The 18,340-nt window shown below is 35.5% G+C and overlaps 1 protein-coding gene across 1 annotated transcript in view; it reads right to left on the bottom strand.

Annotated features, from left to right (window-relative positions):
• Positions 1 to 3,928: 3,928 nt before the first annotated feature.
• LOC102804290 (hexosaminidase D-like) overlaps positions 3,929 to 18,340 on the bottom strand; it is a 55,353-nt gene continuing 40,941 nt past the window's right edge. The window contains exons 12-16 of the mRNA XM_085502132.1: positions 11,766 to 11,848; positions 8,763 to 8,856; positions 7,363 to 7,485; positions 6,927 to 7,013; positions 3,929 to 6,380 (exon numbers count right to left, since the gene is read on the bottom strand). Coding sequence (XP_085358258.1) covers positions 6,203 to 6,380; positions 6,927 to 7,013; positions 7,363 to 7,485; positions 8,763 to 8,856; positions 11,766 to 11,848 — 565 coding nt within the window. The 3' untranslated portion in view covers positions 3,929 to 6,202. The remainder of the gene's footprint in view (positions 6,381 to 6,926; positions 7,014 to 7,362; positions 7,486 to 8,762; positions 8,857 to 11,765; positions 11,849 to 18,340) is intronic.

The raw sequence follows: 18,340 nt of genomic DNA, 5'->3' as shown, positions 1-18,340 counted from the left end.
ATCATTTAGATAATGTGTTCTATGCTCAATTTTACATATTCACTGGGTTTTAATTTAGCGCATTTTCCAGTCAGCAAAACAAGCAATATTAAAACCCAGTGAATAATTAACCCCTTTACAGTAGTATGTGCATGTTTAATTTCCATCCTTGACAGTGGTTGTTACTATGGGAAGCATATTAACGGCATTGTATATAATAAGGTCAAAATGTAAACTGTTTAGTTTTTAGAATTTATTTAATATATATATATAATTTCCATCCTTGACAGTGGTTGTTACTATGGGAAGCATATTAAAAGCATTATATATAATAAGGTCAAAACGTAAACTGTTTAGTTTTTAGAATTTATATGTACATCCAGGATCAATCTACCTTGGTGTCCAACAGTAAAAATTGGATTTGACAAAAGGTTATTTGTAGATAACTAATCATGTATGAATACTGAACATAATAGAGCAGTGGTGTCAACTGGTATGTACATGCACTTTTAACTGTAAATATCAAGGATTCTGATTGAATGATACGCTAACATTTTGTCAACTCAAATTTTGTTTGTGTACATAATACTCTTAGAGAGATATGTCTCCTAGTACAATCAGATAAGACACTAAAGTACTTAATTATCAAGATGACAAGCTAATTAAGAAAACTAAAATTCATTTTTTTAAAAATAATAATAATTTTAGTTTTAGTTTCTTCAGAAAAAATATGATATTATCGCTTTTTTAATGACAGTATTATGTTAGACTATAAATATATTTATTTCTGTCCAGAGTAAAACACCACGCACTACCTGCATGTAAAACTCATGGCTATTTATAAAGTAGCTGGAACGCAAATATGGCATGAGCAAAAATAATAATGAGAATGATGAAAATGTAATAAAACAATACATGAATGTCAGTCCCTGTAATTTAATTATAAAATACTTCTGTTAAAATAATACATACAACATCTGCAAACAGTTGAATTAATAAGTACTCTATGTGGGTACAACTCATCATAAAGTGATTTCCCTTAATCTAGTATTGTACTAATAACTGAAAACTTCCATTGACCCATGTCCAAAAAGAGTACACAAGTGCTCAAGAAACTGCATTCATATATCTGAGTAAACCTTGATGTACCTTTAATAACAACTTGACTTCTTGTTAATTCAGGTCTTTGGATATTACCAGGACCTGGGTTTAGTATCACCACTATAATTCCCATAAAAATGTAACCCTCTCTATAGTTTCCACTGAGACTCGTAATGGTTATCCCATTTATCCACTAGCCTGTTAATTTTTCATAAAACCAAACAAAAACCAGACTGTGGTCCATTTTCGTCACTGATTCAGATCAAGGTCATGACGTCACTAAAAACCCTAGCATTACCATTTAACCTAATTATTTATTCTGAGCATGCTCAGTTGTTCTCTCAGTGTTGTTTGGAGAGGTAATTGTTCATCAACCTGTCAAGTTTCATCGATAACTGCTGCAGAATTTCTGAGAAAATTTTGGAGATGTGAAGGAAATGAGGACAAACAAGTTTTTATTATCTTAAGCAATAAATTACATGTAATATAAAGGTGACACAATACTAATTTTCTGACACTTTTTTGTTCATTCATGAATATAATTCATGTTGTATTTTTATACTCATTGTGAACATTTTCTGTTACATAAATTGTTAGTCTCAGTTGTCTTAGTGTTAATGGTAGCTCTGTATTTCCATGTATAGTGCAAACTATGTTTCTGATATCGATTTATTTAGGATCGAATACATTTGGTAAAACTAATGAATCTGGAATTAATAAATTCATGAATCTGAATCTAACCAAATCAATTTATTCTGAGCATGCTCAGTTGTAAAACTTGTGAATCCAGAATCAATAATTCATGAATCTGAATCTAACTAAATCAATTTATTCTGAGCATGCTCAGTTGTAAAACTTGTGAATCCAGAATCAATAATTCATGAATCTGAATCTAACCAAATCAATTTAATCTGAGTCTCCAGGCTTAAACTTCTCTCTTAAACTTATTCCAAAGCTCTTTAATCTAATCTTAAATCAAGTGCCTGGAATTTATTATCACCCCCAGTCTTTAAAAAAGGTGATAAATCTGAACCAGGAAACTATCGAGGCTTCACTCTGTTATTCTGAAACAAAGATTAATAAAACATGTTAAAGACAATGATATAATAATGAAATTGGATTTACGCCAAAACTAAAACACCTCTATTAAAACACCTCTAGAAGGACTGTTTAATTTGGCATCTTGGATTACTATAAAAATTGTGAAAAAATAATATACATGTATCAGGAAAATTTCACAATGTAATCAAATCAATCTATCAAAATGCTGTTGGTTGTGTTAAAATTAAAAGCAGGCCTTACCAGTTAATAGGGGCAGGGATGAACTGAGTTCTTTTTTATTTAACATGTCTATACCAGTAAATGACATCAAAAGCTTTTTAACTTGTCTCATCGCTTGTTTATTATATGTAGATAATCTAGTATTACTCACAAAGTCAAAAAACGGCCTTCAAAATGTTATAAACTCAGTGCAAACATATTGTAATAAATGGAAACTTGAAGTAAATGTCTCAAAATCTAAAATCAATCATGATTTTCAATAAATCTGGCAAAACCATAATAACAACTGGAAAATTTATCTTCGTAACACTTACGGTACCTAGGATTGAAACTAAACACAACTGGTAAACTTATCAGAGCTCAAGAAGAACAGCATGCAGAGTGATGACATTTTTCTTCAAAATGCCAGCAACATGGCATGTATTTTGGAATTAGGCAGACACCCTATTTCACTTACTGGTACTATGTAGTATAAAACAAATGTTAAAATATTTGCTAAAAATAAAAACAATGTATTATAAAACACACTAGTCCATGGAGCATACAGACTTGGCATAGAGATGGATGGTAAGGGCATACTTAATTGGGTATCTTGTATAAAAAACATTTAGAAATGGATAAGTCGTGGGAAAATAACAACAATCTAACAATCTAATCAACATAATTTACATTAAACTCAAAAACAAGAATCAAGAACAAATGCATGACAATAATAAAAACAAAAGAATAAACTGTGCTGCTACAAAAAATTTCTTGCAGTGACAAAAAGTGCATTGCTTGCGACCAAAATGAGATTTAAGATGAAATGCTGTTCTTACGAGTATGAGTTGTATGAAAATGAGAAGATGGAAATGTTGAAGGAAATAAAACTGGTCACTGGTAACATAGTGGTTGTCGCATCAGACTCATGATCGGTAAACTCAAGTTCAAATCCTACCTTAGGCTGAACATCAAAGGGTCAACCCCTACCCTGGGTTAGTGTGCCACAGACTCAATGGGAAGGCCAATTCCACTGGCCGAGATTCATTCACTAACGAATGGGACTTTGGGGGAACCTTGGTCAAGGTCCGCAGGTGCTTGTGTTTGACTGAGCCTGGTTGATGCCAGGATAGCACAATAAATTGTCATTTGATAGGAAGATGGCCACACAAATGCACTATATTTCAGCACTTGCAATTTGCACATAAAAAAAAATCAGGAGAGACAACAGTTACATTCAATGTCCAGAACTGTTGACAGGCACACAAAAAACATATAAATAAAAAAAAAAAAATATTGAAGGAAATAAATTTAATAATTGCAATTGCCAAAAAATAATTAATAAAACTAGCAAGCTAACCTTATTATAATACATCTTTTCCTTCCAAAGATACATCATGGGAATGCAGAAATCGAAAAGAATCAGCAAGCTTCTTTGTGTCCGATCAAACTCTGGTGGCAGCCATGTTTGTTTTTATTATTAGAGGACACTTCCACGCTTAATCATTCCATATTTGAAATTCAAATTTTCGAATATGGTAGTATGAAAATACCCGTAAAATACCACAAAATTACAGCACGCTGTAAATTATGGCGTTAAAATGATAGATGTATAATACTAATCTTTATTACACCATAATCAAAAAAACAAAACAATGTTAACTTCATGTTAGGCACAAAAATAAATAAATATATATATATAATAAATATGCAAATTAAGAACATCTTAACATGCATGCATATGTAACATCTTAAAATTCTCAATAATAGAAATGATTTTAAAATGTCACAGCTCAGATCAAGTGGCTATAAGCTAAAAATTGAACTACATTGTAGGCTGCCACATACAACCTAACATACCTAAAGTAAATAGACTATGCAAAAAGTGCATTGTTGTAGAATATGAAAATCATTTTATTACAACCCGTGACAGTTACAACAATGAACGCGCAAAAATGTATAGCCATTTTTTGAAACAAATTCTAAACTTTCAATACCTTTCGAAGACAAACAAGTTTATTATAATAATGAACACTCAAGACATACACCTGATCAGACAGGTACGTAGTTCATTATTTAAAAACTTCATTTAGTAAACATAGTACTGTGGAATACTTTATTTTCACTGGAATTAATTTTCGGTGAAAAGGCATTTTGTATGGAATTTATTTTCACTGATTTTTGACGAGTTGAATGTGAAATATAGGGAAAAAGTATATTCGCTGGATTTTATTTTCACTGCAACATCCTTTCAGCGAAAATAGCAAAAATAAATTCCAAGCGAAAATAAAGTATTCTACAGTACTCTTTTTTAGATCTGTTGTCTTTTTTGTATTCTACTTTTCTATACTTTTTACTTCAACTTAAGATGAACTGTCATTTTTCATTACTGTGTAATATTAATATTATTATTTTTATGACACCATGCATGTTCAATAGAAATAAGGCCAATGTGGCTCAATAATAGTAGGAGCTGTACTTTTGCATTTATGCATGCATGTTCACAATATCAACATCTGATGGACAGATATGAACTATCTTTATGTCTGACATGTCTATTGTAAAAAATAATTACTAAATAAATGTTATTATTGTTGAAGGTTATTAATAGGTGGGATATTCCATTCTGTAATTAGGTGGCGAAGGTCATTGGCAAAGAGAACAGTGCATACAGTAGGGAAGTTGATAAATTTATATATTTTGTAATTTTTTTAATATACCCCGGTAATTTTTCCTAGCTATTTCCTGTGATGACAATACTTCATTTTCAAAACAGACAATAATATACATAGGACAATATTAGCACATAGGATTATCACGTCCATCAACATAGAAAAAAAATGACAGGACTATCAAATTGCACAATGGTGCAAAATAATACATGGCAGAGCCATGTTTTAACTTTCACTTGTCAATGATCTACTTGCAGGGTGCTATTTACTTAGGATTATATTACTTACCAGCATGTTTACATAGCAATGTTATTTGATATTTGTTGTATCACACATGGAGTGCTTTTCATCATATCATTCATGAACCAAGTATTTTCAGTAATGATTTCATAGTACATGTATGTTTAAAACCCTCTCATGATATTGAATGTTGATGATAATAGATAGAGTAAAATCCGAGTGGCTACTTTTAACAGTGTTAACACATCGCTTACATGGATAGCCAAACCGGAAGGAAAAAAAAACGTCATCAGCAGGCAAATGTTAATTGTTACAAAGTGAATATATTGATTTTTGCCACACTATTTCCGTTTATTTCTTTATGATATTTTGTGATTTAGCTTTCAACGTTTTTTCCATGATTTCAAAGAATTTAAAAAATGTTTTGGTTTTGATTTGTCTACAGTTATATGACAACTGTTGTTTTATGACACCTACGATACAAGGCATGATGTAACCCAGGTAACGATTGGAGCGTGTCACTCCTCCTTTCCTTCATTTGTGTCTGTGTTCAATGAGGTATAAAACAATTATAATTGTCAATTTTACAATATGTCTTGTTTTCTCAAAAATATGGATGGCATACAATTTAAAAACTGTACAATATTTGGTGTATTAGTTGAGCATCATCAACAGAATCACACATAAATCAAAAGGTTATATGTATTGTAAAGTGGATCATAAAAATACAATTTATTTTGACCGTAACTCATTTACCGGTACACATCAAGTACTAAAACTGAAAACACAGTGACAGTAATCCATTGAGCACTCAATGAGCAAACTGAAGCATTATGGGATGGCTTTGAATAGTGCTAAGCAGTAAACACCATAACCTTCAAAAATAATCCTGTGGAGTTTGACTATTTGACATACAGCACATTTCTTATTTGCAAAGATTTGTTTCATCATCAGTCTTCTTTGTGAACAGTGTTCAGTAACTGTTGTGATTTCTCTTGTAGTTCCTTTAGTTTAGAAATAACTGGAGTCATTCTGGTCTGCATCCACTCGGTGGCAGTTCGTTCTCCATATATTTCTATCAATGTGACACTCAATCTATCACTGATTCCTTCATACATATTACGTAACCTTAAATACAAAAATCATTGTTGAGTGTCAGGATACAGTCTTTCTGCATGTGACTATTCATACAAGTACTTTCAATTAGCAAGAATATATTTCAGAAAGCTAACATAGTAATTTTTCCTTTTGATGGCCTATATTGATTGGTAATCAGTGTTGGTCAATAATAATGGCCAATCAGAATTGGCCTATATTGATTGGTAATCAGTGTTGGTCAATAATAATGGCCAATCAGAATTGGCCTATATTGATTGGTAATCAGTGTTGGTCAATAATGATGGGCAATCACCATTGGCCTATAAAAATGGCCAATCAGTGTTGGCATTTAAAGATGGCTAATCAGTGTAATCCTATAATGACGATCAATCAGTGTTATATATGGCATATATTGATGAACATATTTCACATACTCATTATTGTTGTGGACTATACTGAGTGTGTATAATGAATTTATACTTCACAGCAGTACAAAAGGAGTTAAGTTAAACCAACAAACAAATAATGTTTTTGTTGTCTTCAAAATTGACATGACATGTGAGTGGAATCAATTACCTCTCTGAGGTATTCTGGATAAACTCTAACATTCCAGGACTGCTGATATTATGCTGTAAATGATAATCAGTCAGCCAACCTTCAGCTCTGTAAACCAAATATAGAAAAACATTTAACATTTCACCTCAAAAATTATTTACCATTTGATAAATTCTCACACAAACAGAAGATCTCGACAAGATCTATTGAGATTCCTATCTCATCTTGTAAAATTAATTATAAAATATAGAAAACCATAAACATGAATTTACACCTAAAAGTGTAATATTGCAATACAGGTATTAAAACTCACATGTTGGAAAAAGATTGTTATCTGTGTATTTCCATATGTGAATACAAAAATCAATCTCAGTAGCCAAAAAAATTAATTCCCTAACTGGAATATATTGAAAATATTGATGGGTGCATGATGAACTTGTTAATTAATTCAACATACTTTGAATTAGGGTTTCCATAAAGTCGTTGTGATTCAGTGGAGTATTCCATGTAAGCAATGGTCTTGACATCAGTATACACAGTGCTACCAGGAAAGTCTCCAATCTCATTTAAAAACTTCAAGCTAGAAATTATAATTTTAGTTAATTTTAACAATAAAGATAGCACAAAATACCGCAAAATAATCATCTAATAAGACAATACTGGTGCCACACATTGGTCGATCACTGAAATAAGCACTCAGGCAATACTGGTGCCACACATTGGCCGATCGCCGAAATAAGCACTCAGACAATACTGGTGCCACACATTTGTCGATCACCGAAATAAGCACTCATACAATACTGGTGCCACACATTGGTTGATCATCAAAATAAGCACTCAGACAATACTGATGCCACACATTGGTTGATCACCGAAATAAGCACTCAGACAATACTGATGCCACCTGTTGGCCGATCACCGAAATAAGCACTCAGACAATACTGGTACCACCTGTTGGCTGATCACCGAAATAAGCACTCAGACAATACTGGAGGCCGATCACCAAAATAAGCACTCAGACAATACTGGTGCCACACATTGGTCGATCACCGAAATAAGCACTCAGACAGTACTGGTGCCACACATTGGTTGATCACCAAAATAAGCACTCAGACAATACTGATGCCACACATTGGTCGATCACCGAAATAAGCACTCAGACAGTACTGGTGCCACACATTGGTTGATCATCAAAATAAGCACTCAGACAATACTGGTGCTCCCAGTTGATTGATCACCGAAATAAGCACTCAGACAATACTGGTGCCACACATTGGTTGATCATCAAAATAAGCACTCAGACAATACTGATGCCACACATTGGTCGATCACCGAAATAAGCACTCAGACAATACTGGTGCCACACATTGGTCGATCACCGAAATAAGCACTCAGACAATACTGGTGCCACACATTGGTTGATCACCAAAATAAGCACTCATACAATACCCATGCCACATGTTGGCCAATCATCAAAATAAGCACTCAGACAATACTGGTGCCATACGTTGGTCGATCATCAAAATAAGCACTCAGACAATACTGGTACCACACATTGGTCGATCATCAAAATAAGCACTCAGACAATACTGGTGCTATACGTTGGTCGATCATCAAAATAAGCACTCAGACAATACTGGTACCACACATTGGTCGATCATCAAAATAAGTACTCAGACAATACTGGTGCCATACGTTGGTCGATCATCAAAATAAGCACTCAGACAATACTGGTGCCATACGTTGGTTGATCATCAAAATAAGCACTCCGACAATAGGGTGCCATATGTTGGTCAATCACCTTGAAGGTCATCAGTTAATCATTATATATATATGGAAAATAAAAATGAAGCTTACTTCTTTATTGACAAATTATCTACACCCATTGAGACAAGATTCTCAAAACCAAGTAAACTGGTCACTTCTCTGTGCACCTGAGCAGTGAAGCCACCTTTTGAGAGAAAAGAAAGACCATGTTTGCCCATATATAAAAATAACAAAGGGTCTGAGAAAATACTGCAATGGGATGGCCTAATCAGTAGATCAGAGTCAGTAATTTAAAGCATATTACACTTCAAGTACACCAGCTGAGCTGCATTTTCTGTTGAGGTTTATCTAAGATATTATAGTTTCCAGAAATTAATATTCATAAGATATACTTCTTTCCAAAAATGTATACAATGAACCTGTCAATGTGCTCAATTCTGAACTACTTAAGGTGCACCAGTTGTTCCATTTCTGGTACACATTAGGTATACCTAACTTACTGAAGAAGATTGAACCTTGGGTATACTTTCAGTCTGTAGTCATATGACTAGTGATGGTAAGGCTGAAGGTAGTAGTTCACACAATACAGCTATGAGATGGCTTACTTACCATGTATTAGAGTCTGTAGACATATGACTAGTGATGGTATGGCTGAAGGTAGTAGTTCACATAATACAGCTATGAGATGACTTACTTACCATGTATTAGAGTCTGTAGACATATGACTAGTGATGGTATGGCTGAAGGTAGGAGTTCACACAATACAGCTATGAGATGACTTACTTACCATGTATTAGAGTCTGTAGGCATATGACTAGTGATGGTATGGCTGAAGGTAGTAGTTCACACAATACAGCTATGAGATGACTTACTTACCATGTATTAGAGTCTGTAGACATATGACTAGTGATGGTATGGCTGAAGGTAGTAGTTCACACAATACAGCTATGAGATGACTTACTTACCATGTATTAGAATCTGTAGACATATGACTAGTGATGGTATGGCTGAAGGTAGTAGTTCACACAATACAGCTATGAGATGGCTTACTTACCATGTATTAGAGTCTGTAGACATATGACTAGTGATGGTATGGCTGAAGGTATTAGTTCACACAATACAGCTATGAGATGGCTTACTTACCATGTATTAGAGTCTGTAGACATATGACTAGTGATGGTATGGCTGAAGGTAGGAGTTCACATAATACAGCTATGAGATGACTTACTTACCATGTATTAGAATCTGTAGACATATGACTAGTGATGGTATGGCTGAAGGTAGTAGTTCACACAATACAGCTATGAGATGACTTACTTACCATGTATTAGAATCTGTAGACATATGACTAGTGATGGTATGGCTGAAGGTAGTAGTTCACACAATACAGCTATGAGATGACTTACTTACCATGTATTAGAGTCTGTAGACATATGACTAGTGATGGTATGGCTGAAGGTAGTAGTTCACATAATACAGCTATGAGATGGCTTACTTACCATGTATTAGAGTCTGTAGACATATGACTAGTGATGGTATGGCTGAAGGTAGTAGTTCACACAATACAGCTATGAGATGGCTTACTTACCATGTATTAGAGTCTGTAGACATATGACTAGTGATGGTATGGCTGAAGGTAGGAGTTCACACAATACAGCTATGAGATGACTTACTTACCATGTATTAGAGTCTGTAGGCATATGACTAGTGATGGTATGGATGAAGGTAGGAGTTCACACAATACAGCTATGAGATGGCTTACTTACCATGTATTAGAGTCTGTAGACATATGACTAGTGATGGTATGGCTGAAGGTAGTAGTTCACACAATACAGCTATGAGATGACTTACTTACCATGTATTAGAATCTGTAGACATATGACTAGTGATGGTATGGCTGAAGGTAGTAGTTCACACAATACAGCTATGAGATGACTTACTTACCATGTATTAGAGTCTGTAGACATATGACTAGTGATGGTATGGCTGAAGGTAGGAGTTCACACAATACAGCTATGAGATGGCTTACTTACCATGTATTAGAGTCTGTAGACATGACTAGTGATGGTATGGCTGAAGGTAGTAGTTCACACAATACAGCTATGAGATGACTTACTTACCATGTATTAGAGTCTGTAGACATATGACTAGTGATGGTATGGCTGAAGGTGGTAGTTCACACAATACAGCTATGAGATGACTAACTTACCATGTATTAGAGTCTGTAGACATATGACTAGTGATGGTATGGCTGAAGGTAGTAGTTCACACAATACAGCTATGAGATGACTTACTTACCATGTATTAGAGTCTGTAGACATGACTAGTGATGGTATGGCTGAAGGTAGTAGTTCACATAATACAGCTATGAGATGACTTACTTACCATGTATTAGAATCTGTAGACATGACTAGTGATGGTATGGCTGAAGGTGGTAGTTCACACAATACAGCTATGAGATGACTAACTTACCATGTATTAGAGTCTGTAGACATATGACTAGTGATGGTATGGCTGAAGGTAGTAGTTCACACAATACAGCTATGAGATGGCTTACTTACCATGTATTAGAGTCTGTAGACATGACTAGTGATGGTATGGCTGAAGGTAGTAGTTCACACAATACAGCTATGAGATGACTTACTTACCATGTATTAGAATCTGTAGACATATGACTAGTGATGGTATGGCTGAAGGTAGTAGTTCACACAATACAGCTATGAGATGGCTTACTTACCATGTATTAGAGTCTGTAGACATATGACTAGTGATGGTATGGCTGAAGGTAGTAGTTCACACAATACAGCTATGAGATGACTTACTTACCATGTATTAGAATCTGTAGACATATGACTAGTGATGGTATGGCTGAAGGTAGTAGTTCACACAATACAGCTATGAGATGACTTACTTACCATGTATTAGAATCTGTAGACATATGACTAGTGATGGTATGGCTGAAGGTAGTAGTTCACACAATACAGCTATGAGATGGCTTACTTACCATGTATTAGAGTCTGTAGACATATGACTAGTGATGGTATGGCTGAAGGTAGTAGTTCACACAATACAGCTATGAGATGACTTACTTACCATGTATTAGAGTCTGTAGACATATGACTAGTGATGGTATGGCTGAAGGTAGTAGTTCACATAATACAGAAAAATGGTTATACCTGTGTTGAGACACAACAACATATATTTGTACAATTAGAAATCCAATTGAGGAAAGCGGGGATAGCTACAACACAATTATGTATTGTTTGTCATGTAATTATCTCATCAATTTGTACATATTAATATTTTTTACACAACATTGAAGTACAGCAAGACACAAAGATTAAGCAAAGAAAAGCAAAAATCAAAAAAAGATTAGAAGGATAAAGCAGAAATAGGGAATAAAATTCTCCCTCTAAACAAGAAGTCTGGTAACTAATATACTCAGATGTTTGAAAAGCACAATATGAAAGCAATTTAATCTCACAAACTCTTATTAAAGCAAAATGAATAAATCTGATTTTACATCATTCTGTGGTTTGCAGGCTGTAATTTGCACATGTTGGCTAAGTTTAATTCAAATCTGGTAAGTGGTTATTGAGTTATTAGAATATTGACTAATATATGCAAAATATGTAATTAATATGCAATTACATCGGTGAATTATCCACGAGCACCTAAATGCATGTAACAAGTTTCTTTGAAATCAGATTTGCCCTCACACTGTGGTGATATGGATATTTGATCTGCCCTGTATTACATCACACTGTGGTGATATGGATATTTGATCTGCCCTGTATTACATCACACTGTGGTGATATGGATATTTGATCTGCACTGTATTACATCACACTGTGGTGATATGGATATTTGATCTGCCCTGTATTACATCACACTGTGGTGATATGGATATTTGATCTGCCCTGTATTACATCACACTGTAGTGATATGAATATTTGATCTGCCCTGTATTACATCACACTGTGGTGATATGGATATTTGATCTGCCCTGTATTACATCACACTGTGGTGATATGGATATTTGATCTGCCCTGTATTACATCACACTGTGGTGATATGGATATTTGATCTGCCCTGTATTACATCACACTGTGGTGATATGGATATTTGATCTGCACTGTATTACATCACACTGTGGTGATATGGATATTTGATCTGCCCTGTATTACATCACACTGTGGTGATATGGATATTTGATCTGCCCTGTATTACATCACACTGTGGTGATATGGATATTTGATCTGCCCTGTATTACATCACACTGTGGTGATATGGATATTTGATCTGCCCTGTATTACATCACACTGTGGTGATATGGATATTTGATCTGCACTGTATTACATCACACTGTGGTGATATGGATATTTGATCTGCCCTGTATTACATCACACTGTGGTGATATGGATATTTGATCTGCCCTGTATTACATCACACTGTGGTGATATGGATATTTGATCTGCCCTGTATTACATCACACTGTGGTGATATGGATATTTGATCTGCCCTGTATTACATCACACTGTGGTGATATGGATATTTGATCTGCCCTGTATTACATCACACTGTGGTGATATGGATATTTGATCTGCACTGTATTACATCACAGTGTGGTGATATGGATATTTGATCTGCCCTGTATTACATCACACTGTGGTGATATGGATATTTGATCTGCCCTGTATTACATCACACTGTGGTGATATGGATATTTGATCTGCCCTGTATTACATCACACTGTGGTGATATGGATATTTGATCTGCCCTGTATTACATCACACTGTGGTGATATGGATATTTGATCTGCACTGTATTACATCACACTGTGGTGATATGGATATTTGATCTGCCCTGTATTACATCACACTGTGGTGATATGGATATTTGATCTGCCCTGTATTACATCACACTGTGGTGATATGGATATTTGATCTGCCCTGTATTACATCACACTGTGGTGATATGGATATTTGATCTGCACTGTATTACATCACACTGTGGTGATATGAATATTTGATCTGCCCTGTATTACATCACACTGTGGTGATATGGATATTTGATCTGCACTGTATTACATCACACTGTGGTGATATGGATATTTGATCTGCCCTGTATTATATCACACTGTGGTGATATGGATATTTGATCTGCCCTGTATTACATCACACTGTGGTGATATGGATATTTGATCTGCACTGTATTACATCACACTGTAGTGATATGGATATTTGATCTGTCCTGTATTACATCACACTGTGGTGATATGGACATTTGCATGATCTGCACTGTATTATATCACACTGTGGTGATATGAATATTTGATCTGCCCTGTATTACATCACACTGTGGTGATATGGATATTTGATCTGCCCTGTATTACATCACACTGTGGTGATATGAATATTTGATCTGCCCTGTATTACATCACACTGTGGTGATATGGATATTTGATCTGCCTTGTATTACATCACACTGTGGTGATATGGATATTTGATCTGCCCTGTATTACATCACACTGTGGTGATATGGATATTTGATCTGCCCTGTATTACATCACACTGTGGTGATATGGATATTTGATCTGCCCTGTATTACATCACACTGTGGTGATATGGATATTTGATCTGCACTGTATTACATCACACTGTGGTGATATGAATATTTGATCTGCCCTGTATTACATCACACTGTGGTGATATGGATATTTGATCTGCCTTGTATTACATCACACTGTGGTGATATGGATATTTGATCTGCCCTGTATTACATCACACTGTGGTGATATGGATATTTGATCTGCCCTGTATTACATCACACTGTGGTGATATGGATATTTGATCTGCCCTGTATTACATCACACTGTGGTGATATGGATATTTGATCTGCCCTGTATTACATCACACTGTGGTGATATGGATATTTGATCTGCACTGTATTACATCACACTGTGGTGATATGAATATTTGATCTGCCCTGTATTACATCACACTGTGGTGATATGGATATTTGATCTGCCTTGTATTACATCACACTGTGGTGATATGGATATTTGATCTGCCCTGTATTACATCACACTGTGGTGATATGGATATTTGATCTGCCCTGTATTACGTCACACTGTGGTGATATGGATATTTGATCTGCCCTGTATTACATCACACTGTGGTGATATGGATATTTGATCTGCACTGTATTACATCACACTGTGGTGATATGAATATTTGATCTGCCCTGTATTACATCACACTGTGGTGATATGGATATTTGATCTGCCTTGTATTACATCACACTGTGGTGATATGGATATTTGATCTGCCCTGTATTACATCACACTGTGGTGATATGGATATTTGATCTGCCCTGTATTACATCACACTGTGGTGATATGGATATTTGATCTGCCCTGTATTACATCACACTGTGGTGATATGAATATTTGATCTGCCTTGTATTACATCACACTGTGGTGATATGGATTTTTGATCTGCCCTGTATTACATCACACTGTGGTGATATGAATATTTGATCTGCCCTGTATTACATCACACTGTGGTGATATGAATATTTGATCTGCCTTGTATTACATCACACTGTGGTGATATGGATATTTGATCTGCCCTGTATTACATCACACTGTGGTGATATGGATATTTGATCTGCCCTGTATTACATCACACTGTGGTGATATGGATATTTGATCTGCCCTGTATTACATCACACTGTGGTGATATGGATATTTGATCTGCACTGTATTACATCACACTGTGGTGATATGAATATTTGATCTGCCCTGTATTACATCACACTGTGGTGATATGGATATTTGATCTGCCCTGTATTACATCACACTGTGGTGATATGGACATTTGATCTGCCCTGTATTACATCACACTGTGGTGATATGGATATTTGATCTGCCTTGTATTACATCACACTGTGGTGATATGGATATTTGATCTGCCCTGTATTACATCACACTGTGGTGATATGGATATTTGATCTGCCCTGTATTACATCACACTGTGGTGATATGGATATTTGATCTGCCCTGTATTACATCACACTGTGGTGATATGGATATTTGATCTGTCCGCCATTACATCACACTGTGGTGATATGGATATTTGATCTGCCCTGTATTACATCACACTGTGGTGATATGGATATTTGATCTGCACTGTATTACATCACACTGTGGTGATATGAATATTTGATCTGCCCTGTATTACATCACACTGTGGTGATATGGATATTTGATCTGCCTTGTATTACATCACACTGTGGTCATATGGATATTTGATCTGTCCTGTATTACATCACACTGTGGTGATATGGATATTTGATCTGCCCTGTATTACATCACACTGTGGTGATATGGACATTTGATCTGCCCTGTATTACATCACACTGTGGTGATATGGATATTTGATCTGCACTGTATTACATCACACTGTGGTGATATGGATATTTGATCTGCCCTGTATTATATCACACTGTGGTGATATGGATATTTGATCTGCACTGTATTACATCACACTGTGGTGATATGGGTTTTTGATCTGCCCTGTATTACATCACACTGTGGTGATATGGATATTTGATCTGTCCTGTATTACATCACACTGTGGTGATATGGATATTTGATCTGCCCTGTATTACATCACACTGTGGTGATATGGATATTTGATCTGCCCTGTATTACATCACACTGTGGTGATATGGATATTTGATCTGCCCTGTATTACATCACACTGTGGTGATATAGATATTTGATCTGCCCTGTATTACATCACACTGTGGTGATATGGATATTTGATCTGCCCTGTATTACATCACACTGTGGTGATATGGATATTTGATCTGCCTTGTATTACATCACACTGTAGTGATATGGATATTTGATCTGCCATGTATTACATCACACTGTAGTGATATGGATATTTGATCTGCCCTGTATTACATCACACTGTGGTGATATGGATATTTGATCTGCACTGTATTACATCACACTGTGGTGATATGGATATTTGATCTGCCCTGTATTACATCACACTGTGGTGATATGGATATTTGATCTGCCCTGTATTACATCACACTGTGGTGATATGGATATTTGATCTGCCTTGTATTACATCACACTGTGGTGATATGGATATTTGATCTGCCCTGTATTACATCACACTGTGGTGATATGGATATTTGATCTGCACTGTATTACATCACACTGTGGTGATATGGATATTTGATCTGCCCTGTATTACATCACACTGTGGTGATATGGATATTTGATCTGCCTTGTATTACATCACACTGTGGTGATATGGATATTTGATCTGCCTTGTATTACATCACACTGTGGTGATATGGATATTTGATCTGCACTGTATTACATCACACTGTGGTGATATGGATATTTGATCTGCCCTGTATTACATCACACTGTGGTGATATGGATATTTGCATGATCTGCACTGTATTACATCACACTGTAGTGATATGGATATTTGATCTGCCCTGTATTACATCACACTGTGGTGATATGGATATTTGATCTGCACTGTATTACATCACACTGTGGTGATATGGATATTTGATCTGCCCTGTATTACATCACACTGTGGTGATATGGATATTTGCATGATCTGCCCTGTATTACATCACACTGTGGTGATATGGATATTTGCATGATCTGCACTGTATTACATCACACTGTAGTGATATGGATATTTGATCTGCCCTGTATTACATCACACTGTGGTGATATGGATATTTGATCTGCACTGTATTACATCACACTGTGGTGATATGGATATTTGATCTGCACTGTATTACATCACACTGTGGTGATATGGATATTTGATCTGCCCTGTATTACATCACACTGTGGTGATATGGATATTTGATCTGCACTGTATTACATCACACTGTGGTGATATGGATATTTGATCTGCCTTGTATTACATCACACTGTGGTGATATGGATATTTGATCTGCCCTGTATTACATCACACTGTGGTGATATGGATATTTGATCTGCCTTGTATTACATCACACTGTAGTGATATGGATATTTGATCTGCCATGTATTACATCACACTGTAGTGATATGGATATTTGATCTGCCCTGTATTACATCACACTGTGGTGATATGGATATTTGATCTGCACTGTATTACATCACACTGTGGTGATATGGATATTTGATCTGCCCTGTATTACATCACACTGTGGTGATATGGATATTTGATCTGCCCTGTATTACATCACACTGTGGTGATATGGATATTTGATCTGCCTTGTATTACATCACACTGTGGTGATATGGATATTTGATCTGCCCTGTATTACATCACACTGTGGTGATATGGATATTTGATCTGCACTGTATTACATCACACTGTGGTGATATGGATATTTGATCTGCCCTGTATTACATCACACTGTGGTGATATGGATATTTGATCTGCCTTGTATTACATCACACTGTGGTGATAAGGATATTTGATCTGCCTTGTATTACATCACACTGTGGTGATATGGATATTTGATCTGCCTTGTATTACATCACACTGTGGTGATATGGATATTTGATCTGCCCTGTATTACATCACACTGTGGTGATATGGATATTTGCATGATCTGCACTGTATTAC

Source organism: Saccoglossus kowalevskii, chromosome 8 (genome assembly GCF_978046115.1).
Source record: "Saccoglossus kowalevskii chromosome 8, keSacKowa6.1, whole genome shotgun sequence".
In the NCBI taxonomy this organism is placed as follows: domain Eukaryota; kingdom Metazoa; phylum Hemichordata; class Enteropneusta; family Harrimaniidae; genus Saccoglossus; species Saccoglossus kowalevskii.
This window is presented reverse-complemented; position numbering and strand designations above follow the sequence as displayed.